A 26,669-nucleotide genomic window follows, 5' to 3' on the forward strand; every position below is an offset into this window, starting at 1 on the left:
GAGCAGAATGGAAGTTTTAGAAAAGAGATCCTACACCTCCAGGTTGGCATTTTAAAAATAGGAATGAGCTTTTAAAAAGAAAAGAGGCTTTTGATGTTTTTTGAAAAGCCGTAGTTGAAATTTTAATTAACAATTCAATAAAAGGTTTGGAAGATAAGATCATGACGAATATCTCTCACAGTGAGAGAGAGAGAGAGAGAGAGAGAGAGAGAGCGCAGGGGAAAAAAGGTAAGAGATTTAAGGAGCCAGTCTTGGAGATCCAACTCCAACTAACAAGAATTGCAGAAAGAGAAGACAGAGCAGAGAAATTGTAGGCAAAATCACACAGAAACATATCCTAGAGCTAGAGAATACACAAGTGCAAACTGAAAAAGTCCACAAGCTGCTGCGGCGAGGAACACCACGGGAAAATGTCCACAGTCCAGTCCCAATCAAAGGACCGAGGGAATCAAAGCACCAGACTTCCCTCCAGCAGCCCGGATGCTGGAAGTCAGGGGAGCTGGCAAAATCCTAAGGAAACATGACTTTTCAACCTAAAATCCCTAACCCACGGAGACTATAATTCAAATGTAAGGTAGATTTAAGATATCTTTAGATATTCAACCATGAGCTTGTATTCCATTGATGGAAAAAAAATTATTAAAGTAATGTGTGCACATGATTTTAAAAAGTTCAAGCAGTTCAAAAGGAAATGAAAAATAATTTCAAGGGCCGGCCCGTGGCTCACTCGGGAGAGTGTGGTGCCGATAACACCAAGGCCACAGGTTTGGATCTCCATATAGGGATGGCCCGTGGCTCACTTGGGAGAACGTGGTGCTGACAACACCAAGTCAAGGGTTAAGATCCCGTTACCGGTCATCTTTAAATTATTATTATTATTATTAATAATAAAAATAATAATATATAAAATAAATAATAATAATAATATATAATAATAATAATAATTATTATTATTATTATTATTTCAACTATAGGACATTCTGGAAAAGGCAAAACTATGGAGACAGTGAAAAGATTAGAGGTTATCGGGGCTTTGGGGGGAGGGAGGGATAAATCTGTGGAGCGCAGAGGATTTTTAGGGCTGTGAAACTATTCTGTATGGACACATGTCTTTACACACTTGTCAAAACCCACAGAATGCACAGTACAGAAACTAATGTTAACTATAGACTGTAAACTATTACCTATTCTCAGGGAATAATAACGCATCAATATTGGTTCATCAATTGTAAAACGTGTACCCAACTAATGCAAAATGTTAATAATAAGAGAAACTGGAACGGGATAGGGAGTATGAGGAACTCCCTGTACTTTCTATGCAATTTTTCTGTAAACATAAAACAGCACTAAAAAATAAAGTCTATTTTAAAAAGAGAAAAGAGGGTGTGAAAGTCCCCTCCTCACCCTCGTCCCGGGTTAGCCTCCCTAGTCTGCTGCTCTCATCAGCCCCTTGTGAATCCTCCCAGAATTACCCAGTGCATACGCAAGCAGGTGTGTACACTCATATTTTTTACAGAAATAGAAACAAATCACATTGCTTACATTGATTTATATCTTTCTTTTCAATTAACATACCTCGAAGGTCTTCCCGTGCCCTCAGATATACATTTACCACGTTCTTTTTACCAGTGTAGAGTTTTTGTTAAATCTATGCCATATCGATTAATATTCTGATTATTTCTGATGTTTTGCCACTACAAATAATGCGGTGACTTTTCTTGTTCATGTCTTTGTACGTATGTGTGAACATAACAGTAGGGATAAATTACTGGAGGTACAATTGTTGAGTCAAAACATATTTGCATTTTAACTTTGGTTAGAGATTATTAAATTGCCGTCCACAGAATGTGCCGGGGGTTACTATCGCATTAATAATGACAGTGACTGTTTCCCCACCCACGGATATTAACAAACTTTTATCTTTGCCGATGTGAGATGCTGATTTAAATTTGTCTTTCTTTACTTGTGAGTTAGGTTGGGCATTGTTTTATCTGTTTAGAAGACATTTGAAATTCTTGGCTTTGAAGGTGTGTTGCAACTATTTTTTTTCACAGTTCAGATTTGTCTTTTGAATTTTTATGCTGATTTTTTTGATCATGGAGAAACATTTGATGAACATGTAGTCAAATTCATCAATCTTTCCTTTTATGGCATTTGGGTTTTGTGTTATGTGTTCCTAGTAAGAAGTTATTAAGCAAACAAACAGATCCTAATGTTATCATCTAGTACACTTAATTATTTCATTCATCTGGGATTTACTATAGTGTAGGAAAACAATATTCCTTTACTCTTTATCCCCCCCCCAAACCTAGCCATATACTTCAACACCATTTTTTGGATAATATATCTATTTCCTACAAATTCGTAATGCCACTTACATCATATATTAAATTATCATATGTATTGGATCTATATCTAAAGTTCCTATTCCATTCTATTGATTTGTGTGTTCATTTTCTAATATCACTGTTTTAATTATTTTAGATTTTTAATACATTTGAATATCTCATAGACCATCTGGGCATCTAAGAGGCCAACATTACTCTTATTTTCATAATATTTCTGGTTATTTTTGCCTGTCTATTTTTCCATATTAGTGTATGAATCAATTTGTATTTTCCTGTTAAATTTAAATGTCAATTTAGGGATAATTTACATCTTTATAATATTGATTCTCCCTATCTATTTATTCATGATTTCTTTCACATCCCTCAGTAACATTTAAATTTTTTTGATACTCTTCATGTTTTTTAAATTAAGTTCATTCCTAGGAATTTAACCTTTTTTGTTGCTGTAAATTAGATTTTTAAAAATTATGTTTTCTGATTTTTTTGTGTATAGGAAACCTATTGATTTTGTAGGCTGATTCCATATCTTATCACTTATTAAATTATCTTATTGTTTCCAATGATTTATTTCTGTTAATTCTCTTGGATTTGGAAGGCACACAATCCTATCATTTGCAAATAATGACACTGTTCACTCTACCTTTCAAATTTTTTTTTTTTCTTTGTCTTTTTGTCTTTTTTCCGTGTCCAGCAATGGATCGCAACCCTCAGTGTTGCCCCCGTACCGGACCGGGACCGGCAACGGGATCGCAAGCCTCAGCGTTGCTCCCGCGCCTCGCTCAGCCAGTGAGCGGGAGCCGGTCTGTACATGGGATCCGAACCCTCGGACGGGAGCGCCGCCGCGCTTCCCAAGCGGCGCACTATCCAGTGCGCCACCGGGCCGGCCCCCTACCTTTCAAATTTTTTTATCATTGACTTTGCATGCCCAGTTTACATTGGCTGGTGTTTCTAGAAAACTGTAGAATAACAGTACTGATAGAAAACATCCTCTTCTTGCTCCTGAATTTGATAACAATGGTTCTTATTTTTCATCAAGTATGTTTATTTATCTCTATTAAGAAGGTACCCATAATTTCCTATCTTATCAAGAGTTCTTATTTATTTATTTTTTCCTTTTTTTTTCTCTTTTTCCGTGTCCGGCAACGGATCGCAACCCTCAGTGTTGCCCCCGTACCGGACCAGGACCAGCAACAGGATCGCAACCCTCGGCGCTGCTCCCGCGCCTCGCTCAGCCAGTGAGCGGGAACCGGTCTGTATGTGGGATCCGAACCCTCGGCGGGAGCGCCGCCATGCTTCCCAAGCGGCGCACTATAGCAGTGCGCCACCGGGCGGGCCCCAAGAGTTCTTATTTTTTTAACTAGAAGAGGGGATTGAACTTTCTCAAATATTCTTTCCGCATGGATTTTTTATCCTTGACTGATGAATATGGTGTCTTAATGGATTTCCTCAATTTTCTCTTTCCTAATTCACTTTTTTAATTTTTATTTGTTCCTTCCTTTTCCTTTCCGTAAGTTTAGTTGGTTATTTTCTAGTTTCTTGAGTTAATGCTTAATTCACTTATTTTCATTTTTTCTTTTTCTTAGTAAAAACAAGAGTACCTAATTTGCACTTCTCAAGATAAAGCTCACCGATTTCAGTGTACAATGGTTTCATTACTGTTATCTTTAGGAATTCTGCAATTTGTTTTATTATGTCTTTGATCCAAGAATTATTTGAAAGAGGCATTTTGCTTTTTGTATTGCCAAGTGGTAGGAACTTCTAGTAGTTTCTAGTTTTATTATTAATACCTTTTTAAATAATCAAGTTAATGAAATATATTAGAAATTTTATTTGTTTTGTGATTTTAAAAGGTTTTTTAAATAATTTTTTGTATTTTGGGCCGGCCCGTGGCTCACTTGGGAGAGTGTGGTGCTGACAACACCAAGTCAAGGGTTAAGATCCCCTTACCAGTCATCTTTTCAAAAATAATAATAATAATAATTTTTTGTATTTTGGGCCGGCCCGTGGCTCACTTGGGAGAGTGTGGTGCTGACAACACCAAGTCAAGGGTTAAGATCCCCTTACCAGTCATCTTTTCAAAAATAATAATAATAATAATTTTTTGTATTTTAATAGACAAATTATCCACAAGTTATGAAATTATCCACAAGTTAAGAGTATAAAGGGCATATGGTTTCCCTCCCTCCCGTTTCCTGAGCTGGACAGTTCCTCTCCTCACAGGCAACTACTGTTACAAGTTTCTTGTTTTTCCTTCCAGAAATATTCCCTGCATTTACAAACATATATAGATACGCATCGTTCATTTTTATTTGTAGTTTTTACTCACACGATTGGTAACACAACGTGTACCTGCACTATCCAGTATGGGAAGCACCAGCAACCTGTGGCTTAGGGACACTTGATATGTAGCTAGCATGACTGGAATCTTAAAACAAGAGACGGATGCTTCCCGTGTTGCTCTATTTTACTATATGGTACATACAGAAGAGAGTTGTGCTCAGTTTTCTGAAATAGACTATACAAGTGTCACAGACACAGCTGTTAAAATCATTCAGTATTTAAGTGCAAATGCTATGAATCATTGCTGGTTAATGGAACCACTGAAAGAAATAGAAGACAATAAATTCGATGATCTTTTCTTTGCCAAAGCTCATTAGTCAGATTGTGGAAGAGTTCTTCTAACCTTTACTGTACTCAACTCCAAGATTTTCTTGAAACGAAAGGAACGCTTACCAAATATGCAATAATCAAAGATAAAAAATGTAAGTAGCAGTTTTCTAACCAATATCACATTACATATAACCAAGCTAAATTTGAAGCTCCAAGTAAAGGAAAGTTCATTTGTGACCTAGCCAGACAAATATAAGAATTTCTAATTAAATCTTTATATAATAGTGATCAATAATTATGCTTTTACATACTTTTCTCACATGAATAAATATGCAGAGTCCTTAATTAAAGTAGTCAGCATTGCTTAAATTGGCTACAACAATTACAAAAAAAATTTAGGGAATACTTTGTTGATACTGATAAATTTAGAGCTGCTTTTGAATTTATGCAGTATCATTTTGAATTTATGTTAATTATACCGAACTGACACAAGAGTTAGCAAATTGAATGTGGACAGCTGTAGTTTTGAAACTGATATGCTTTTGCTTCAAAGTCAAATCACTTTTTCCAAAAAGGATAAACTAGTTTGTCAATGAAGCTGCAAATATTAAAGGAAAATGTTTTTTGGTATTCAGTTCACTTATTGGAAAATCAAGTTTGGAACAACTTGTATATGTGAGTCTGCCTTTTAATCTGTGATGCCGAGGAAAATCATTCACCACCATTAAACAGGTAAGTTTTGTTGCTGCTCCCCTGGATTGGGACATGTTACCTGGCGCTGAGCTCATGAATGTGCCTTAAGAAGCCCTTTCACAAATCCACACCTGAGACTGCTCTGCAGTAGAACTGCCACCTCTTTGAGGTGGCCACCTCATTGCGTACACCCAAAGCAAATTTTGTGTGGCCAGACTGGCTCTCCCTCACCAACTTCCACCACCCTGCTCCCAGCCTCCCTCTCTCACCCCAGGCCTGATGAAAACTTCCCCCCAACCCCCACCAAAGGCAGGATGAGTGCCCTGCTGTGCTTACCTCAAGTTCCCCCTTGTCCTGGAAGTTTTCTCTGGTCACCCATCCCCAGGACATCCCCCAGCATGGGGCCTTGAGCGGGGAAACATCTTCTGTACGTGAGCATCTTATTTCTCTAACCCCACCTGAAGCTCTTGGAGAACAAAGATCCCCCCTCTTATTCCTGCTTAATGATAGCTGAGTAACTCACAGCTGGGGAGTGAACCTCCAGAGGTGACATTTCAGGCACCCGGAATCGGTTAATTGAAGCCAAGGGTCCTTCTGGTGCCCGCAGAGCACATTGCAAAGGAAGCTCTCAGCTCTGTGTAGAGAATCATGGCAGGGGGTGAATACAGAGGGGACAAGAACCTCGTGCCCAACACTGGGCATCAGTCATTTTCCACGTTTCTTCACTTAATCCTCAAAACAACCCCTTAAGATGGACTTTATGATCCTCACCTTACAGATAAAGAAGCAGAAGTTAAGAGAGATTCAGGAAGCTAAACGCGATTCTCTATTTTGGGTAATGAGGGTAGGGCTGGGGACTCATAAATGGTAGGATTGTTACGGACATGCGAAGTCCCAGAGCAGGTAAACATTTGCTCAAGGGTACCAGGAGTTGAGCCAACATCTGGACACTGTTTTCCCTACTCTCCACTCGCCTTATGAACACCACCATGCCACTCTGCCCCGCCTGAAGTCTCCCCACACCCCTCCATGAGACCCGTGAGTCTGTCACCACCAGGGATGGCGCAGGAGGACGGGTCAGTGGGGCTCTAGGGTATGGGAGGCACCGGGAGGGACCAATGACTCCTCAAGGTCTCATTAGGTTTGAGGATGTCTGTATTTCTGGGCAGAATTTCCTAAAATGAGGGTCTCAGGAACGCAGGGACTGGTTGGTCACCCAGGAAGGACCTAAGAAAGGGCAGCCCTACCTGGGCAGGAGGTGGGCACAGAATCCACCGCTCCCCGGGAAGATGCTCCTTAGCCAGGGGGAGATGGGACCGAGGGCTGCTCGGCCTCAAGTCGCTAAGACGAGCCGCCCGCCCCAGCCAGGGTCAGGGTCACGGAGGCTGGGCCGTGGGGGAGGGCGGTGGGGAACGGGGGAGGGGAGGGCGGCGCGGGGAGGGCATCCGGCCCGGGAGCCTGATGGGGTGGGGAGGAGCCAGCGCTGCTGGAGGGGACCCAGGAGGGGAAGTGGGGGGAGATGGGGGCCGCCCCGCGGGAGGGCGGGAGGAGACGGGGAGAGGCTGACGGCCCAGGGCAAGGCTCGTGCTGCGGGAAGGTGAGGCGAGACCCCGAGGCAGAGGGAAGGAGGTGAGCAGGGGACAGCGGGCCAGAGGGAAGCGTCTGCATGGACGGCAGGAGAGGGCGGGCGACGGCAGCAGCTCCGAGGCGAGACTTGTAAAACCCTTGCTTTAAGGCAACACCCTGGTGTCTTTCCACTGGGAACCACCAGTACAGGCGAGGTTCTCTGGGAGGGTCACCCCTCAGGCGACCCCAGTGATGGACGGGGGGATGGGACCAGAAGGGCTGGGACAAGGGAAGTGGAGAAAGCCCCAGAAAAAAAGGCAAGGGAGGGAGGATCTGCCTGAAGCGGGAAAGCCAGGGCTGGGCCGCGGAGAGACCCCCATTGCTGGGGACAGGGTGGGGGTGACGGCAACGGCAGACCCCGTGCCGGGAGGGTTAAGCATCCTGCTCCCACCCGCTCTGGGTCCCGCCCACGTTGTTTACGTCCTCCCCCAAATATTCAGCCTCCAGCCCGCTCCTCTCCAAGCCCCAGCCCCTGCCCCTCCCCCACGGTTCGCTGGGGCGGCAGCGGGGGCGTCGTGCGAGCCCGAGATGGGGGACTGGGGAGGGAGAAGCGGTCAGGGAGGAGAAGCCGGAGGTGGGGGCAGCGGAGGGGAACTCTAGGGACAGCGGGGAGGACGGGGGTCAGAGACCGTGGGGACAGTGAATCGGCCAGCAGAGGGACGAAGGGTAGGAGTGGGCGGCAGGACTGCTTCCCGGGCCATCGGCAGGGAACTTTGCTGAAATTTTGCTGGCCCCAGGGAACAGTGCGGGTCAGGGGGAGGGGGCGGAAAGGACCAGGAGGACACCAAGGGCGATTTCGGGAAAGGGCCAGTTCTGCCTTCCTCCGTCTCTGCCCAGAGTTCTTCCAGGCATGGCCCCCGAGGGGCAGGGCAGGGGAGGTGGCGGCCCCCCGCTGGCACGAATCGCTGAGGACCCGACACACACACACACGTTTTGCAGGCCAGGGTGACCGAGGGGAAGCCATGAGGCAGCTGCTGATCCCGCTGGCCCTGTGGCTGGCTGCGGTAGGCTTGGGCAGTGCCGAGCTCACGAGGGTCCAGCGCCGGGGTCTGCAGGTGGCCCTGGAGGAATTCCACAAGCACCCGCCTGTGCAGTGGGCCTTCCGGGAAACCAGCGTGGACAGTGCGCTGGACACGGTTAGTGGCATGGCCTGGCGGCAGGGAAGAGGGCTGCACGTGGGGAAACCAGCATGCTCCCGGGAAGTGGCAGAGAAGTCGGGCTCTGTGAGCGCCCAGCTCTCTGGAGAGAGGCCGCCGCCACCCCAGCCATCTCCTTGGCTGTGAGGTTTCACTGGGGGGGGGGGGGGAGACGGTCACACCCAGGGATTGCTTTGCCGCTCAGCTGGCTGCTGGCCCTCCTCTGTCTGTTGGTCTGTCTGCAGCTCTTCCCAGCCGGGACCTTTGTGAGACTGGAATTTAAGCTCCAGCAGACGAGCTGCCAGAAGAAGGACTGGAAGAAACCTGAGTGCAAGGTTAAGCCCAACGGGGTGAGTGAAGGGGTGTGTGTGTGTGTGTGTGTGTGTGTGTGTGTGTGTGTGTGTGTGTGTGGTGGGGCACGTGTTGGGGGTGAGTGCATGGAATTGGGAAATCCGGTGGGAAGCCCTAAGATTGGAGAACCCACAATGAGGAGCCTCCCAGGAAGCGGAACTGGCTCAGTCTGAACCCATGGTCCTGAGGGCAGTGGGTGGGGCCGGGGGCCTGGAAGGTGAGGAGAGTGAGGCTTGAGTTACCTCCAGGACTCATCATCCCAGAGCAGGTTCACCTGTCTGAGTTCCACTCTCAGGCTTCAGGTCACTGGTGGAAGAAGCCCATGGTATGAGGTTTGTCTGGTACCCACTCTCGGCCATTGAGTGAAGATGGCCCGGCCTGGGCTGATTCATAGCAGGCCTCCACTGTAATCAGCTACCTTGGGGGTGAACTCATGGCTCTGGGGGTGATCCCTGGGCTGGGAGTGTAGCAACCTGGGTTCTGGTTCCTGCTCTACAAGCACCAGCCCTGGGCTTTGTGGGTTCTGTGAAGGCCTCAGTTCCCTCCATGTGCAAAGAAGGGAACTGGATTCTATCAGTGATTTTCAAACCTCTTGGTTCCGGGACCCTTTGGTTCAAATCAAATCTTACAAGAACATGTAAATGAATAGAATAGATGACAGTGGAGTGGCTCTGGTGGAGTCAGGTGGGGAGAACCCAGCTAGAGAGGTTCTTGCCTTCACATCTGCACACACATATACACACACGCCACATTTGCACCCTGGCACATACACTACACCCCGTGCACACGTGTGCGCACACACAGCCATGCACATGCTTGTGCACACACGTGCCACATACACCCTGCTTGGGAAGGATTCCTGCCTACACACACGCTAAAGTCCCATAGTTAGAAACTACAGGATTGGGGCCGGCCCGTGGCTCACTCGGTAGAGTGCGGTGCTAATAACACCAAGGCCATGGGTTCGGATCCTATATAGGGATGGCCGGTTTGCTCACTGGCTGAGCGTGGTGCTGACAACACCAAGCCAAGGATTGAGATCCCCTTACCGGTCATCTTTTTAAAAAAAAAAAAAAAAAGAAACTACAGGATTGTTTGAGTTCTGAAATTTCCCAGTCCTCAGGTGGGCTGTGCCTGAAACCAGCTGGCCCGCATGGCCCCTTGCCCCCTGCTCTAGGGCCTGCCGGGGGAGCTAATCCCATTGTGGGCACCCCCAGCTCCCACCCTGGTGGTGCCGCACGCCCTCCTCACCCCTTTCCCTCACCCCATGCTCCCCTCCCAGAGGAAGAGGAAATGCCTGGCCTGCATCAAACTGGACCCCCAGGATAAAGTTCTGGGCCGGATGGTCTACTGCCCCATACAGACTCAGGCTCCACGGGTAAGACGGGCAAAGAAGCAGAGGGGGGCTGGAAAGACAGATAGAAGCTGGGCCTGTGGGAGAGGGAGAGAGGCAGAGCCTGGATGGAGGGGAAGGGGGCGGGGGCAGGAGGGTCTCTGGGCCTGGTCCAGACATTCCCTGGGGGATGTAGAGGTGGGGCACTGCCCGCCCTCTCCAGGCACTGCCTGAATAGTTGCTGGCACTGGCAGGAACCCAAGGAGCACCAGGAGACCCAGTGCAGCAGGGTGGAGCGAGCTGGCGAGGACCCCCAGAGCTACTATTTACCCGGACAATTTGCCTTCTTCAAGGCCCAGCCCCCCAACTGAGCCCTGGACTGGTAGGCGGCCAGGGGAAGGGACGGCCCTTGGCATGAGATTGGGCTGTGGGAGGAAGGGAGGGGATGGGGTAGGAGCCTGGGGAGAAACTGGGACTTGGACCAAAATGGCCTTCCTCACACAAATCTCAGTTTTTCCCTTTTCTCTAGAATTGCATCCAGCTTCCTGAACAGCTGCGGGTGGTAACCAGTGGAAGAGCCTGCCCTCCCAGGGAGATGAACCCTTTCTATCCTGAGTTAATAAAACTGCTCCCCAAGTTGTGTTCTCTCCGCTCCTTGCGTTGTCCCCTTTCTCCATCCAGCCCACGGCAGGCCATCTGAATGAGAGGTCCTGGTATGCAGGACCCTTCCTGTCACACCTCCAAGAAACAGCGAGTGGAGCCTCCTGAGCAGGACAGACCAGAAAGCAGAGGAGCCTGAAGACGTAAAATGACAGGCAGTGACACCAGTTAAAACAGAGCTGTTTAATAGGGATTAGTGGGTGGGAACAGGCATAGAAGGCTCCAGGGAGGCACAGGACCGAGCCACAGTAGGCAGTCATCTGGATAGGCAGGTATGGAAGGCGGGTGAGCTCCAACTTCCAGGAATGTTCTGGAACGCTCTACTCTGTCCGCACACTCCTAGGAGCGTGACAGGAGTGGGGCTGGAGGCACGCCTATCCCTACCTTTTCCACTTGTGGCCTTAGGAGGAAGGAACTCTTCCCATTAAGTCTCAGCTGGAGCAGGCAGGATCGGCAGCGGCTGTGGACGGAGGCTCCGCAAGGCCCTTTCCCCGCTGCACAGTGTGTGCCAGCTGCCCGTGGAGAGCTTCCCACCTGCTAGAGGCACTCAGGAGGGGCGTCCCTGCAGTATGTGCAGGGAGGGTGGGGAAATGTTCCTGAAGCGGGAAGGGGAGGGTGAGAGTGAGGGGCTGCTGTCAGGACAGGGATAAATGAATAGCCCAGTTTGCAGGGCCAGTGACTGCCATGAGGAAACCGGGAAGACAAGTGCAGAGGCAGGGAGGGAGATGTGAGCAGCCAGATCACCTGCCAGGCTGTCCTGGGCCATGGGGCACACTCAAAAGACAAAGGAAGATGTAGTTCCTGCGGGGCTGAGCGCCTGCTCAGCCTGGGCCAAGCTGTCACGGGCCTGGCGGTCCAGATCGTGGCACTCCTGCAGTGTGTCCTGGAACTGCCGGCAGGCCTCCTCCAGGATGGAGCTGCTCCGGGTCGGCCAGGACTCCCAGTACCCTTGCTCCACCCAGGGCTGGGCCTCAGTGGCTCTGGGGCCTGAGCTGGAGCTGGGGCGCAGTGAGCTGTCCAGGTCTCGGCACAGCTGGTAGAGCTCACTGCCACGCCCAGATACACGCTCCCCGTCGATGACTTTCAGGCCGGGCAGCAGCTCTTGGACCACCGCCCAGTAGGAAGGGCTAGCACACAGTGGGTTGCTGAGCCGGGCCAAAGGGTCCCGGAGCCGCAGGTACTCGAGGCACCGCAACCCAGCCAGACACTGCAGCTGGCCAGGAGAGGCCAGCAGGTTGCCTGCAGCACTGAGACTCTGCAGGTTCTCACAGGCAGCCAGCGGCTCCAGCCCAGTCAGCCGGTTGTTGGAGACGTTGAGCACAGCCAGCTGGCGCAAGGAGGCCAGCGGGCCCAGGTGGGTGAGTGCGTTGCCCGACAGGTCCAGCCACTCAAGGCCCAAGCACTCCCCCAGACAGCCCAGGTCCGCCAGCCCCAAGCCTCGCAGCTTCAGCAGCAGGATGGACTCTAGGGCAAACTCGCCTGTGCATGACTTCAGCAGCTGGGGTGTGATGCGTGGCCCATCAGCCTCTCCGGGCTTTTCACCTGCAGGCTCCATGAGACAGAAGTCAGGTCTGGGCCTTGGCAGTGCTGTCACAAGGATGTGGGTGCCACTGGGGGTCAGTTGGCTGCTCTCCCCCAAAAAGGCGCCCCAACTCTCTCCAGGCCAGCTCCAGGAGGCCTGTGTCCAATACCCCACTCAACGGCAAGCAGGTCCCTAGGGAGAGACAATGACACGATCAGGCAGGCCTCTCCCGAGCATGTCTTGTGTCCTGTGCAGCAGGTGATGGCACAAAGCCTGGCCAGATTTACCACCAGATCCAATAGTCTCCACGGCCAGGACAGACCTGAAGGCCAAAGTCTAAGGCACAGGCCACAAAAGCCCACATGCCGGGGGCAGGGCACAGGTCCCAGCCTGAGAGGAGTGGCCTGATTCTCCTCGGCTGGTTAGGGCCATGCTGGACAGATTCAGTCCCAACATTGCCAGTTCTTTCCATTTGTCCAACATAGACTTAGGACAAAATCTCATTACTTTATTTTTTCAATACCATTCATGATCCATCCTTCATACTAATTTTGAGGTGTTTCTTTTTTAAAAAGTTAAATTTGTTTTTGAGTCGACAATAGGTAACCATCCTGCGATAGTCAATGCATATACAAACATAAATGACAGCTCACCGAACTTTTTTATTCACTCAAAAATGCTATCTCAATTTTTTGTTATATTAACAAATAATTCGAAATGATTTCCAGATGACAGGGACCAACTTGTGCCCTCTGGCTGCAGCTATAAGCCCTATGGGGTAAGCCTTTAGTCCTAGACAGGAAACTGAGGTCAAGGGACGGAAGGGACAGGCAAGACCAGGTAAGTGGCAGCACAGCCCATTCCCACACCACTGCTCTCCCCACTCCACCCTGGCCTGCCAAAACCAGCTCCTTTGCTCTGGCCGCAGCTGCTCAGAGGTCAACAGGCTGCATTGATCATGATGTGCCAGACAGCACAGTGCCAACTACAAATATGACATGATTTCCCAAAAGGGCAAGTTGGGGGAGGCTGGCTAGTCAAGGAGGTTGTCTTGGAGGGAGGAGCAGGGTGGCACCTCGGTGGCTGAGAAAGGGGGAGAGGGGCATGTCAAATCACCAGTGGCTGGGACAGCATGAGCCCAGGTGCTGGGGGGCAGCCTGCGGGAGGGACGGTGGTGATGCTGTCCAAAGGGGTCAAGGTCTAAGCAGAGAGGAAAATGAGAACAGACCTCTGCTCCAAGTGCAGCTTCCCAACCCTGCAGACTTTGGCCAGGCCCAGCCTCAGGCGGCTACCAGGCCCGCAAAGCACCAGGGCACCACGCTCCCTGTGGTAGTTAGCACTGGGTGGTTGCAGCTGTTCACAGAACCTTTGAGTTTGCGTAATCAGCACCACTTTTTATCCCCCTCTCCAAGGAAACCAGGCCCAGAGCCTGGTCTGTTAGCTCCTCCAGTCCCCACTGGCAGGGATATTTAAAGGGCTCCCCACCAGGGAGCTTTTGGGAGGCTAAAATCATGCTACACAGCCTCCCTCTACCCCATCCAAGAAAGGGAGGTCCTTATCCTCATGATTCCCATTTCCTTACCTAGCTCCCCTCTATCCACAACACTCCAGCTCATTCTTTTTATACCTCATTTCTTTCCAAAAGGGACTGGAAGCATCTACTGAGAAGTGTGGATTCCTCCCTCAGTGCAAATGGGATCTGCTGGGGTCTGCAAGCAGGAAGTGATGCTATCACTTTGCTTTTGATTAAATGCAAAGCCTGTGGGGTGGAGGGTGCAGGAGGAGCACCTTAAAGCCTGTTTGTGGTATAAAAACATAAGCAAGGGATACGCAGTTCAGCAAGTTTAGGAGACTGGTACCCGAGGGGAGACAGAAGAGAATTAATGAGTAAACACGTTTATGGGATCAGGAGGGTTTTTCCAAGCTGCTGGTCTGAGAAAAAAAACCCTAGTTTATTTCAGGTTCTGTTTATGAGTCGATATAAATAACATATTATACTGATTAAGCCAGTTATGTCTGGTACAGAGCTGTTTATAGAACACTTTCTGTTGCCATGGCACTTTGAAGGTTCAGGGCGAACTACTTATCAGCGAAGTAAAAGCATAAATTCCTCCTTTACAAAGTTCTCAGGGTCCCAGTTTCATTCAAAGTCCAGATCTCAAGAAGAGGGAGGAAGGGGAGACAAGCAGATGGGCAGCCAGGTTTTGCTGGCACAATTCCAAGACAGCAAGGACCGTGTCACCTTGCTGCCTAGGGCCTTACAAGCGAGGACATGAGCAACGGGACAAGGAACAGGACCTAGAACGACTAAGGATCTGGCAAGGTGACTGGCAGAGGCTCCCTTCTCAAACATCCGGTACACAGATGGGACAGGCTGAGGACAGGAAGACATCCAGCTATGCAGCAGTGAGCTCGAGTGACTGTGGCATTGGGCTGCGGAGGCAGTTGGTGCTCCAGGCTGAAGGGATCAGACACGATCAGCAGGGGGTGGTGGCTGGAGTCGAGGAGAGGCACGGGGTACGGACCTCTTGCAGTATGTGGAGGCCTCTCTCCAGGCGTTCGCACACCTCTGCCCCCACAGTATCTTGGGGTGAAGGTGGTTAGGGGCCCCATGCACAGTGAGAAGTAGAGGGAGGGGCGGAACTCAGGGGAAAGGGCCACTGCCAAGGCTGAATGAGTGTGAGTGTGGGAAGGATGCTGAGGAGCAGCCGGGAGAGCAGCGAGGCTTTCGCGGAGGGAGATGGCATTGCTAAAGTGCCCCACTGGGCTCAGGCAAGGTGAGGCCCAAGACAGAGCTGCTGAGTGGGCAGTCCCAGGTGGAGGCCAGGCCAGGCCAAACTGCAACCGGAGGAGGAGTGAATGCCCTGACAACCTGGGTCCGCTGCCTCTTCCCACAGAGAGGGTGGCACAGCGAAGGGAGGGAGAGAACCAGAAGAGTGGGCAGAGGGACACACAGAGGAGACAGCGGTTGTGTGTACTCACAGCATTAAAGCTGCGAGGAACATGGTTTACAGAAGAGAAAACAGAGCAGTAATACCCATCCAGGACAGAAATCCGGCCTTTCCTACCCCGAAGTGCCACCTGGGTAAGACTTGAGCCTGCCTGCTCTGTCCTTCCCTCACCGCGACACAGGCTGCCTGGGTCTTGGTGACTGGATGAATGGCAATAGCACTGTGTGGTTGCAGCAAAACCATGACCCTCATAGGCTCAATGACCTCTGCCCTGCTCATGGTCATGGGTCATACTTTACATCTGCACACTGAAGCCAGGTAGCCCTGGGTAGGGCTGCAGACCGTCCACTGCCCACCCACCTGGCTACCCTATCGAGCAGCAGGGCTGGCGGCAGGCAGTCGGCTCTGCACCAGGAGGATAGCCTCACGCGTGACTGCTGCCACTCTCCTCTAGAAAACGGGAGCCACCCTTGTCCTACTTAGGGGGATAGACAGAGTCCTCTTGGCCCCAAAAGTAAGTCTGTAAGAAGGACTTGGTGACATGGACGACACTTGGGTATCCTGAGGGAGGCTGACTGTGAACAAGGGAAGACGAGCCCATTCCCTTGCTGAGTGTCAAGTTTACCTACCTAGGAAATGGGGCCAGAAAAACGATGCCTGTGAAGTAAGGCTGGGGGGAGAAATGGCTCAACCCAGAGCAGCCTCAGGTAAACAGTCACCCAATCGCTTAGGTGAACTGGGGACCCTTCCTCCGCCCCATTCCCTCCCCTCTCCAAACAGTCTGGAAAAGGGTTTCTCCATCCTGGCATTCTTGTCATTTTGGGAAGACTAGGACTTTATCGTGGGGCTGTCCAGTGCATGCAGGAGGTTTAGCAGCATCCCCAGCCTCTACCCACCAGACACAATAGAACCACCCCCCTTTCCCCCAGCTGTGATAACCAAAAATGTCTTCAGACATTGCCAATGGCCCCTGGGGAACAAAACTGCCTCCAGCTGAGAAAAAAGGCTCCAGAGCCCAAGCCTCCTAGCTTGGGACCTTACAGCTCTCTCACATTCTCCCCCCATCCCTGGTTGTCTCCCCACTCTAGGCCTCCCCATCTTCTCCGAGACACTGGAGAGCAAGTTCAGTGATGCTGCCCGACAAAGGCACGGTGCTTCTTCCAAGAACAGTTTGAACCACTCTAGGAACAGTGGCACAGACCAGCGTACAGCCCCTTAAGCAGCTTTAGGATGCATCCTATTCCTGGATCCCCTCTTCGCCCTCCATCCCCCAGCCATATGGAATCAGAATACTGGGAGCATGGCATAGGACTCTGCAGGGAGACGGCCAGGCTGCGGCCAGGCACACCCTGTCTTCACTACTCAGATGCACTTGATTCGGAGCAGGAGCCATTAAGGAGGTCCAGCTTCAGTCAGGGACCCTCCCCCAGATAAGACTCACCTCTCATCAGTGGAAGTCTGTGAAGACACCCTCCCCACCCCACTCCCCACTCCTGGCCACTGCAGGGAGAGAGGTTATCTAGGCAATCTGGAGGACTAATTCAAATCATGCTACTTCAGCCATTAAATATGTTTACAAAGCTTTATTTAAAATATGCAATTACTATACTGTTAAAATGAAAATACCACATGCTAAATAGTACATAGGGTATAATCTCAACGTTAAAAAAAAAGGAAATACATCAATGTACTAACAGTCTATCTCTGAGCAAAAGGATTATGGTTAATTTTTTCTGCTTCCTTAAGTTTTCAGTAATTTCCAAATGTCATAATGAATTAGTCATAGTGAAACATACAGGTAACAATTCAACCAGGAGACACAAGGTGACAGGCTTCCAGGGCTGCCAGTCCATTGAGAGAGCAGTTTGTCCCTTACCCCCACAGCCACAGCCAAACTGCAAGTTAGGCCTGGGGCACTCACGCCAACTCTTCTGACCTCATCTCAGCGGCCACCTTTCCCAGTGACAAGCCCCCTCAGGCTACCTACACTTGAGTCCTGTGGCTGGCCTGCCCCAAACACACCTGGCCTCTCTCCCTTTCCTCTCCCATCAAATCCCATCCTTTCCTGGAACCTGGGCCTTCAGGTCTTGTACTCTACCCTAAAGGAACTCTGAGCAATCCATTTGTGGGCTCTATATGTATCTTTCTTGCTTACAAATAAGGGATTTGCCCTTTAAAAGTGGCCAGGGACAAGGGGAGGCAAGGGTGCTGACGAGTGGGATATATACTCAGCAACCTAGAGCCTGGGTAAGCTACTGAAGTTCTTTCTGAGGCTGCTTTCACTGTAAGAAGAAATGCCAAGATTTCCAGCAGTCTGGAAATAAACTACAGATGGCCCCCGACTTCTGATGGTTCAACTTATGATTTTTCTTTCTTTTTTTTTTTTTTTCCTTTTTTTGTGTCCGGCAACGGACTGCAACCCTCAGTGTCGCGCCCGTACCGGACCGGGACCGGCAACGGGATCGCAACCCTCTGTGCTGCGCCCACCCCTCGCTCAGCCAGTGAGCGGGAACCGGTCTGTATGTGGGATCCGAACCCTCGACGGGAGCGCCGCCGCGCCCCCAAGCGGCGCACTTCAACTTACGATTTTTCAATGAAAGCAATACATATTTAGTAGAAACCATACTTTGAATTTTGATCTTGGGTTAGCAACATGCAATAGGATACTTCCCTTGTGATGCTGGGCAGCAGAGGTGAGTTGCAGCTCCCAGTCAGCCACATGATCATGAGTGTAATCGACCAATAACTACAGTATACTATATGGTCTGGGTTTTCTTGATATTGCGTTTTGTGTTTTTGCATCCCCTTAGGTCTACAAAATGCTCATCCTGTCTCCTGCTTCTGGTGAGAAGAAGAGGAAGGCAATTTCTCTTTAAACTAAACTCTCAAGATAATTAATTGCCCAGCATGAAGGTGGCAAGCCAGTAATGGCCATCATATGTGAGTTAGGACTTTTACAATTCACAATCTCAACCATCTTAAAGCATAAAAAGCCAATGAGTGATGCAGTGAAATCATCAGCATTGGTTAAATCCACTGTCATCACAAACAAAGGAGCTGAGCCAATCAACAATATAGAAAAATTACCTGACACATGGATGAAGATTGGATACAGAAGCACGTACTGCTTAGCCTACTGATGGTCCAGGCTAAGGTTAGAAGTCTTTTCCACATGCTAAAAGAGCAAGCCGATGATCCTACCTGTACGCAAATGCTTTAAGCAAGTCAGGGTGGTTCCAGTGCTTCAAAGGCATCATAACTTTCATAATGTGAAGGTCAGCAGTGAGGTACCAGGTGCAGATACTGAAGTGCCTAAGCTTTTAAGGAAGAGCTGCACAGAATAACTGCAGATGAGAAAAATTTGCCAGAACAAATATTTGATGCCAATGAAATGAGCTTGACCTGGAAGCATTGCTGAAGCATACAAACACTCATCGAAGGGACTTCCGTTCAAGATGGTGGAATAGATGGTCCCCAGCATCACTCTCTCCCACAAATCAACCAATTTATAACTATAAAAAAGCAACCACAGCCAAACTGGGGCCACAAGAGCTCAGGGAAAGAGAAGGAGAGACCTACAGAGTACATGAAGCTGGGAGAAGCCATGATGAAAGAAAAAACCCTCCAACCATTTCGAATCCTGGCTGCTTCCAGGCTGGAGCTGCTGAGTGCATGAAGCAGGAGCTGGCAAAAAGCCACAGCTGTGCCTTTCAGATGAAGTTGCTTGGAAGCAGCAGCGCAGAAGAGGGCCTTGGTGGCCCCCAGGCCAGCAATACCACTAATAGGGTTCCCATAGACCCACATAGGACCGAGGAGCCACAACTGAAAAGAAGGAGCCACTCAGAGGCCGGTGAGTCATCACAAGGGACTGGAGCACAGCCTGTCCCATAGGAAGTGTTTGGAGCACAGGTGGTGGGGGAGACAGGATCACTGCGAGAATACTGGGGCACATCAAGGACAACTGATCTGTCCCCCAATCAGCGTAGGACCACTGAGAGACTGGTCAGGAATACAGAATTGCATGGGGTGTAGTTTGATAAGAAGACTCAGGCCCGGACTAGTGTTTCTACACAACCCAGGCGCACCGGATTTCACTAGAACCAGAAGTACCTTTAAAGTCAACCATTAAAACCTGAGCTGCACAAAAAGCCTTCCCTAGGGAATCAGCAGCAAAGCAGCAATTTAGTTCAACCATAGAGCTCAAGTTCTGCTCCCCACAGGAAGTTCCCCCATTTTAGAAGTAAGCAAAGGACAACAAATTAGTTCCAGTACAGAGTTTGAGTGGTAGGAACAGCAAATTATTCAACACAGAAATGAAAGAAAAAACAAAGTACCCACAACCAGAGACAAAATTTAATATTAACTAGTAAAGGTCTCATTTCACCAAAGAACACCTATAACACCTAGAAGGACAGGAAGTCCCCTGGGCTACCAAGCCAGAAAGGCAGAAGGGCCAAGGTCCTCAGCCATGCCCCCCAACACCTGCAACCAGCCCCGAGGGTGGGGGCCTTGGTTCTCAGCCACACACCCCAACAAGTGCAACCACCTCAGCAATGACCACTGAGCCGCCAAAGGAAGTACCCTGGGCTCTCGCAAGCTGGGGTGGTGGGAGGCCTCGGGCCTTTGTCACACTCCCCCCCAACCCAAGCAACCAGCCCAGCAATGACCACTGACCACCGAGCCGCAGCAAGAAGGGCCCTGGGTTCCCAAGGTGGGGTGGTGGGAGGCGAGGGCTTTTGTCACACCCCACTGACATCTACACCCAGCCTGGCAATGACCAAGCCACCACTGGAAGTCCCCCGGTCTTCCCTGGGGGGGTGCCACAGGCCTCAATCTCGCCCCTCCTCCTTCTTCTTCTTCCATCACATTTCCTTCTCCTTTCCCCTCTCCCTCTCCCTCCCAACTGCTCTGCAACAACATCACAGAATGTAAAAAAATAATAAAATAAAATAAAACATATATGATAAAAATACTGACTTTTATACATGAAGATACTAAAAAGCCTCATGTAAAAATTATATACTCAGTGATTGCTCAAAAAACAAACAAACACTCATCAAGGGTCCAAGATAATGCAAGGCTTCAAGGCATTCAAAGACTGTGTGTCCCTCATTTTGGGTGAAAATGGTGTAGGGTACAAATTAAAGCCTTTCCTAATCTACCACTTGGAGAACCCTAGAGCATTCAAGAATGTGAGCAAGCACACAATTCCTGTATATTATCGCCATAACAAGAAAGCCTGGATGACATCAGCATTGTTTAAAGACTGCTCTTTGAGGACTGGCCAGTTCTGTTGGTTAGAGCACCACCTTGTAACACCAAGGTCAAGGGTTGAGATCCCTGAACCGGCCAGCTGTCAAAAAGTAAAAAAAAATTATAAAAAAAAAAAAAAAGACTGGTCTTTGAACTGTTTTATTCCGCAGGCAAGAGAATATTGGAAGCAAAACAACATCTCATGCAAAATTCTTCTGATCTCAGACAATGCTCCAGGGCACCCACAGCACTTCAGCGACATGCATCCTGATGTAAAGGCTGTGTATTTGCCCAACACAACTGTGCTCATTCGACTAATGGACCAAGGTGCAACGGCTGCCTTCAACGCATTTTATTTACACCAAACGTTTGCGCAGGCTGCTGAAGCAACTGAATCTGGCCAAACACTCTGAGAGTTTTAGAAAGGTTTTTAACATTCTAAATGCTACCAGGAACATCACTGCAGGACGGGAAGAAGTAACACAATGATGCATGAATGGCACGTGGAAGAAAGTTTTGAAGACACACGTGAACACATTTGAAGGCTTTAACAAAGATTCTGCTGCTGCTGAATAGTAACAGGATATTAGTGCCTGGGAAACACCTAGAATTGGACACTGATGAAGAGGATACTCATGAACTTGTTGGCATTAAACTAAAAAGCTTTCAATGAGCAGCTGATCAAACTAGAGGAAGAAGTAAAAAAGAAGGTGAGGCAGAGGAAGAAGTTACACCTGAGGCACCAAGAAAGTTCCTAGCACAGAAGCTGGCAGAGGCATTTGCTACCATCAGCAGTGGTGTACAGATGTTAGAAGAAATGGATATCAATTACAAGAAATTCGCAAGAGCTGACAGGCAGATATTAGATGCCCTTGCTTGCTATAGAGAAATACATAATGGAAAAAAGGAACAAACTGTAAAGTCAAGCTTGAAATCTTCCCGAAGACCACTATGACTGCTAACCCATCAACAAGCGTCAATGCCCCAGTGCCTTCTACCAGCTATTCTTGAGGCCCATCAGAAGGGAGAGAAATCAATGACACTGTCGCTGTAGCATGTCCATCTTCCAGGTGATTTTAGTTGAATGCTTCTTCAGGCCTGGTGTGCTTTCAGCTGTGGATGTTAATGGTGAGTACCATACGGCCATTCTGTTTTTCACTTTCAGAATTCAATAAATCATGAGATACTCAACACCTTATTATAAAATAGGCTTTGTGTTAGATGATTTTGCCCAACTGCAGGCCAATGTAAGTGTTCTGAGCACAATTAAGATAGGCCAGGCTAAGCTATGATGTTCACTAGGTTAGGCGTATTAAATACATTTTCAATTTATGATATTTTCAACTTACAATGGGTTTATCAATAGCTTACCAGGATCTAGGTGGTTGTGTATATCCTACCTGTCAGCACACGCCTCCCCTTGTCCCTGGCCATTTTTTAAAAAAGCAAGCCTCTTCAAGGTATGTGTCCATTTATCCACATGGACAAGTTGTATGTAAGGTCCTCAATACCCACTATTATTTCAGTAGAACATTACGTTTTCTAAAACTGTTTAATACAAGCCATAGTCACTTATGAACACGGTAAACCTTTCCTGTGCTCATGTTGCTAGATATGAATGAAGCAATGGGTAGACAGAAAATAATATCTCCCAGGAAAAAAAATATGGCAGTTTGTCAAGAATTGAGAAACTGTCCCCATTCTTACCAATTAGGTTTAAGATTCTGGATGTCCCCATCTGATGTCTCAGGATGCGACACTCTGCTCTCTATTTTCACCTACTGCAATTTCCATGGGTAGGTTTTGAGGGCATCAGGCTGTGACGTGCTCTTCAAAGCTCCTGAGACTCCAGGAAGCCATGGGCAGGATGATTGCCTACACCCCATCCATGTCTGCCCATCCACACATGCTGGGCAGACTACAGGGTCTGTTCCACCTTGGCCAGGTTGCTACCGGAGAAGATAAGGGGAGGTGGGGTGTAGTTGGGGAAATTCTCCAGGTTGGTCTTCAAGAACAGGAGATGCTCAACGGCCTCCACTTGGAGAAGGGAGTTCTGTTCTACGATGGTGGGGCTGTGCAGGGAGGCAAAGATACTCTCAGAGAAGGCTCTTGCTGGAGGGCAAGACAGGTAGATAGTGGCCAGTCTGGCCAGTGCTGGCCAGGCTTCACGCTTCTTTTCCCAGTAAGCCAGGGGGTCCTCCTGGGCTCCAACAGTCTCATTCTCCCGCAGGTACTTCTTGATGATGATGCTAGCTTGATGGTTCTCAGTGGTCAATGAAGCCCCGCTCCTCTCAGATGCCAATAGCCCCACACTTTCCAGCTGCTCCAGCAAGCTCTTCTTCCTCTGAACTAGCAGGAAAGACCCGGAGCTGCTGCTTTTCTTCAGAGGCTCCTTCTGGCAATTCCCCTCAGCCCCGGAGCTCCTGGCTATTCTGCTGGTGACCACAGGGGGACCTGTGGGGGTCTGCAGGGAGCCTGAGATGGGCAAAGCGTATTCAGATACCATAATCTCCTTCACCTTGTATACAAGAACTTGTTTCCAGTGGTCAATGTCGGCTCCCACGGGCAGGATGGCCTCAATCTTGCCCTTGAAGCGGGGATCCAATAAGGTCGCCAGCACAAACTCCTCACGGTAGAAGAGCTCATTGAGCTGACAGTCTGTGGAGAGCTGCAGGGCCAAACCCTCGGCCAGCCGGATGGCTGCACCCACCTCCCCAACACTCTGCTCTTCAAAGCACCCATGAACCTGCTCCAGGAAGATATGCAGGTAGCGCAGCTGGGGCAGCACCTGGCTTAAAGAAGCCTGTGCTGTGCTCGCCTCCCGGACCACCATCTGGAAGGGCTGCAGGAGCTTGACCAGACTGTCCGTCAGGCTCCAAAACATGGCAGACAAGGCTGTGCCAGTCTTCCCCAGCTGGTGTTTTTCCTCATATGCCCGAAGGGGCTGCTGCTGCTCCACCAGCCACTCCATCAAGTGGTAGGCCGAGACCCAGTGGTCTGAGAGTTCCTCAAAGGGCTGATGGGCTGGGAGGCCACACTGGTGCTGCAGCTGGGCAAGGAGTCTCCGGGCCTCCACAGAGCCTTGGAAATGGCTGCAGATGGCTCTGGCCGTGCCCAGGATGATCTGAGCGCTATGATGGTGATGCAGAAAGTTTGTCACCACAGAGTCTAGGCAGTGGATGAAACAAGGGATGTGAATATAACCCTCAACTCTCACTGCCTGCTCCAGGCTGGGGCAGCCACCTGACACCAGGAACCCTGCTCTCAGGGAACCGCGGCCCAGCCACAGGCTGATCTGCTCCAGCAGCTCCAGCTGCCCATCCTCTGCAGCTCTCTCTGGGGTCAGGCCTCGGACCCAGAGCACAGCTTGCTTTCTTGGGCTTCCCGATGGTAGTGGCCTGCTGTCTGGCTGTGTGGCTACCCAGTGGGCAGTGACAACCACATAGTTCACAAACAAGTCCTGAGCTGACGTGGAGGTGGTGAGGTGAACACGGCCCCCCTCAGCCCACTGCATCTCCTGCAGCACCTGCTCACCCACGGCCTCATGCAGCAGGGGCAAGGCTTTGTCAGAGAAGAAGGCCAGAGAGGGCAGGTGGTAGCAAGCATCGACCTGGGCCATGAACTTTCTGAAGGGCTGGGACGAGATAAAGGACAGCGGCAATGCCAGGCTACAGAGCAGCTCTGCAATGCTGTGGTTCCAGGCCTGTGCTTGGGGCTGATTGGGAGCATATATGCCACAGTGGTTGTCCCTGACTGCTGTGGAGGAAGCAGGCAGGGGTGGTGAGTCCAGGAACAGCTGCTCAGGCTTCCCTAAGGCCAGTTCCCTGTCACTGCCTTCCAAGGGTGCAGCATCTGGGCTGCATGTTGGAGCCAGGAGCCCCTGAGGGGCAGGGCTGGTGGTAACTGGTGGCAAGCCCTTCTGCTGTGTCCCCTCCTCTCGGCTGGCTGTAGCCGGCCTTCTCTCCCATTTCAGCCCATGCTTACTTGCCAAGTGACGGACAAGGCCCGAGGTTTGGGACCGCCCCTCAATTTTGCTCTGTCGGATGCTGGTGTGACACAGGCTACATATTACATGGCAGTTGTTCTTGCTGTCAAGGGTAAAGAACTGCCTGACATCTGGTGTGGGCTTCAGACCTGTGGCGTGCAGAGGGTCCAAGGAATGTGGGACAGAACCCAAGCCCTTGGTCTCTGCTTTTATAGCTCTGACCAGCTTTTTCAAGCAAGGGGGCTTCTGGAGGCTCGGCTGGGGCCGTGACTTCTCCCTCACACCAAGAGGCAAATGCTGCTTCTTCCGTTTCTTGAGGAGTCGCACCTTTCTGGCCACACAGGCTGTGAAGACATCAGCTTGCCTTGCTTCCTTGCTCTCACTTGACTGGCTCACCTCCAACCTGTCTGGACTGGTCACGTGGGGGGACTGGGGGAAGGTCTGGACCAGAGCTGGGATAGAAGGGGCCTGGCCAGAGCTGAGCAACAAGGACCTCGACTTCTTTCCTGTCTGCTCCCCTCCTTCTCTCTGTCCACGTGACTTCTGCCTGGATGCCTTCTTCTTCTCAGGCTGCAAAGGGGGCTCCTGCCCAAGCACAGGTTTGAGGCCATGGACTGCAGAGTCTCCCTTTGGCTTACTCTGCCCAAGGCTAGCCCGGCACTTGGCATGGCAGGTGACTGGGTGAAGACCAGGCCTCCTCAGGGAGCAGGTTTTTCTCTTCTCACTGCAGGCAAGTAGGCCAAGGGCACCTTCTACCTGCCTTTCCAGGAAAATTTGGTCCAGGTCAAGTGAAAGGACTGATGTGCCACTGGGCCAAGGGCAAGGTCCGCTGTTTTGCAGGGACAGGTCCCTTTCATGATTCTTTTGGGAACCAGAGTGTCTGATTTTCCTCCTGTGGCCACTGCCAGCCTTTTCCTCTATGTCTATAAGGTCAAGTTTGACCTCAGTCTCTGGAAGGCCCTCCCTGGCAGTCCAGTCAAGTTCATGAGGGATGCTGGTAGCTCTGGTGTTGTGCTCAGGGCCAGGACAAGTCAAGGTGGCAGCTGGGATCTTGGGTGTGGTCACAGGGGAGTCAGCACACACTCGGGATTTCTGCCCCACTGATCCTGAAGGAGCCTGTCCTTTGGGAGGCTTTTTGATCTTTTCTACTTCCAACATGCTTGGGAACCTGGGGAAATGAAAAGATGGGTCTAGGCTGCAAAGCAAGATGAAAAGAATGGCTCTCAGCTGCACTGCTTAACTGTGACGAGCACTGAGGAGGAGGTAGCCCAGATGGGAAGAGAGAGAAGAGAGAAGACCCAATGTGTAGCAAGAGAATACAAAATCAGTCCCAGGACAAAACTCTCCAGACTACACACTCTCCTTGGCAGAATGGGGCACTCTAGCAACCAGACCCCCACAGTCTTCTGCACACTAGTGGTTTCTGTGTCCATCTTCTTTGACAAACTGACTGATTTTTCTTTTTTCTTTCATTGTTTATTGGGAACCTAGGAGGCACTTGGCAATTTTTCTATGTGTGGTAGATACAGTGTAAGGTAGGCAAGACCCTCTGCATTCGTGTGGCCTCCATACCGGTGGGAGACAGACATGAATAAAAGATTCACACTGACAATACATAGAACTAGAGCCACGGTGAGGGTATGCAGGACCACATGGTGCTGTGAAGACCCTAGGGAGGGGACTGACCTTGCCAAGTCACGAAGGTTTGCCCAGAAGACAGATCAGAACTGGCTGCTTTGAGTGCTGGCCAAGAGGGGGCAGAGCTTCTCTGGTCTCTGTGTCCTGAGCACCTGTGCTGCACCTGGCACCTAGGAGGCCATGGCAAATGTGCAATGTAGCTCAGTAGCTGTTGAAGAAAGCAGCCTAAGCCAAAGGCCTTGCTCATGTCCCTGAAACTCCTTCCCTAAAAGTCAGCCTACCTCAGAGAACACAGAGTGGGCAGCTCCCTAATGCCTTGTGTCATCTCTCCTTTCTGTCACAGAGAAACTCCTGGAAATACTGTTTATAATTTCTCACCTCCCATTCCCCTTGAAACCCACTCCTCTATGCTCTTGCTAAGGCAACCAGTGACCAACTTGTCACTAACTCAAATGGACTTTCTGCAACACCTGAAGCCCCTGCCTGCTTCTTCCCTTTCAAATGCTGTTTTCCCTGGGCCCTGGAACATCAAATTTTCTGGTTTTCCTCTCACCTCTCTTTTT

General features: G+C 49.9%; 3 protein-coding genes across 4 annotated transcripts; 1 reads left to right on the plus strand and 2 right to left on the minus strand.

Moving 5' to 3' along the window:
• The first annotated feature begins 7,177 nt into the window (after positions 1 to 7,177).
• On the plus strand, positions 7,178 to 10,735 carry RARRES2 (retinoic acid receptor responder (tazarotene induced) 2). 2 transcript variants are annotated; one of them, XM_008584879.1, is made up of 6 exons: positions 7,178 to 7,248; positions 8,217 to 8,413; positions 8,659 to 8,763; positions 10,047 to 10,142; positions 10,352 to 10,479; positions 10,627 to 10,735. In XM_008584879.1, the coding sequence occupies exons 2-5, from the start codon at positions 8,240 to 8,242 to the stop codon at positions 10,466 to 10,468; spliced, it is 492 nt and encodes a 163-aa protein (XP_008583101.1). In that variant the 5' UTR covers positions 7,178 to 7,248; positions 8,217 to 8,239; the 3' UTR covers positions 10,469 to 10,479; positions 10,627 to 10,735. The 2 variants fall into 2 exon arrangements, with proteins under 2 accessions (XP_008583101.1, XP_008583100.1); XM_008584878.1 differs by having other exon boundaries at positions 7,182 to 7,280.
• A 190-nt stretch (positions 10,736 to 10,925) lies between these two features.
• On the minus strand, positions 10,926 to 12,461 carry LRRC61 (leucine rich repeat containing 61). Its single transcript, XM_008584880.1, has one exon. It carries the CDS (start codon positions 12,310 to 12,312, stop codon positions 11,533 to 11,535), a length of 780 nt encoding a protein of 259 aa, XP_008583102.1. The 5' UTR covers positions 12,313 to 12,461; the 3' UTR covers positions 10,926 to 11,532.
• A 9,761-nt stretch (positions 12,462 to 22,222) lies between these two features.
• ZBED6CL (ZBED6 C-terminal like) lies at positions 22,223 to 23,316 on the minus strand. Its single transcript, XM_008584881.1, has one exon. The coding sequence runs from the start codon at positions 23,314 to 23,316 to the stop codon at positions 22,402 to 22,404; it is 915 nt and encodes a 304-aa protein (XP_008583103.1). The 3' UTR covers positions 22,223 to 22,401.
• Between the last annotated feature and the right edge of the window lie 3,353 nt (positions 23,317 to 26,669).

Source organism: Galeopterus variegatus, unplaced genomic scaffold, assembly GCF_000696425.1.
Source record: "Galeopterus variegatus unplaced genomic scaffold, G_variegatus-3.0.2 Scaffold3398, whole genome shotgun sequence".
NCBI lineage: Eukaryota > Metazoa > Chordata > Mammalia > Dermoptera > Cynocephalidae > Galeopterus > Galeopterus variegatus.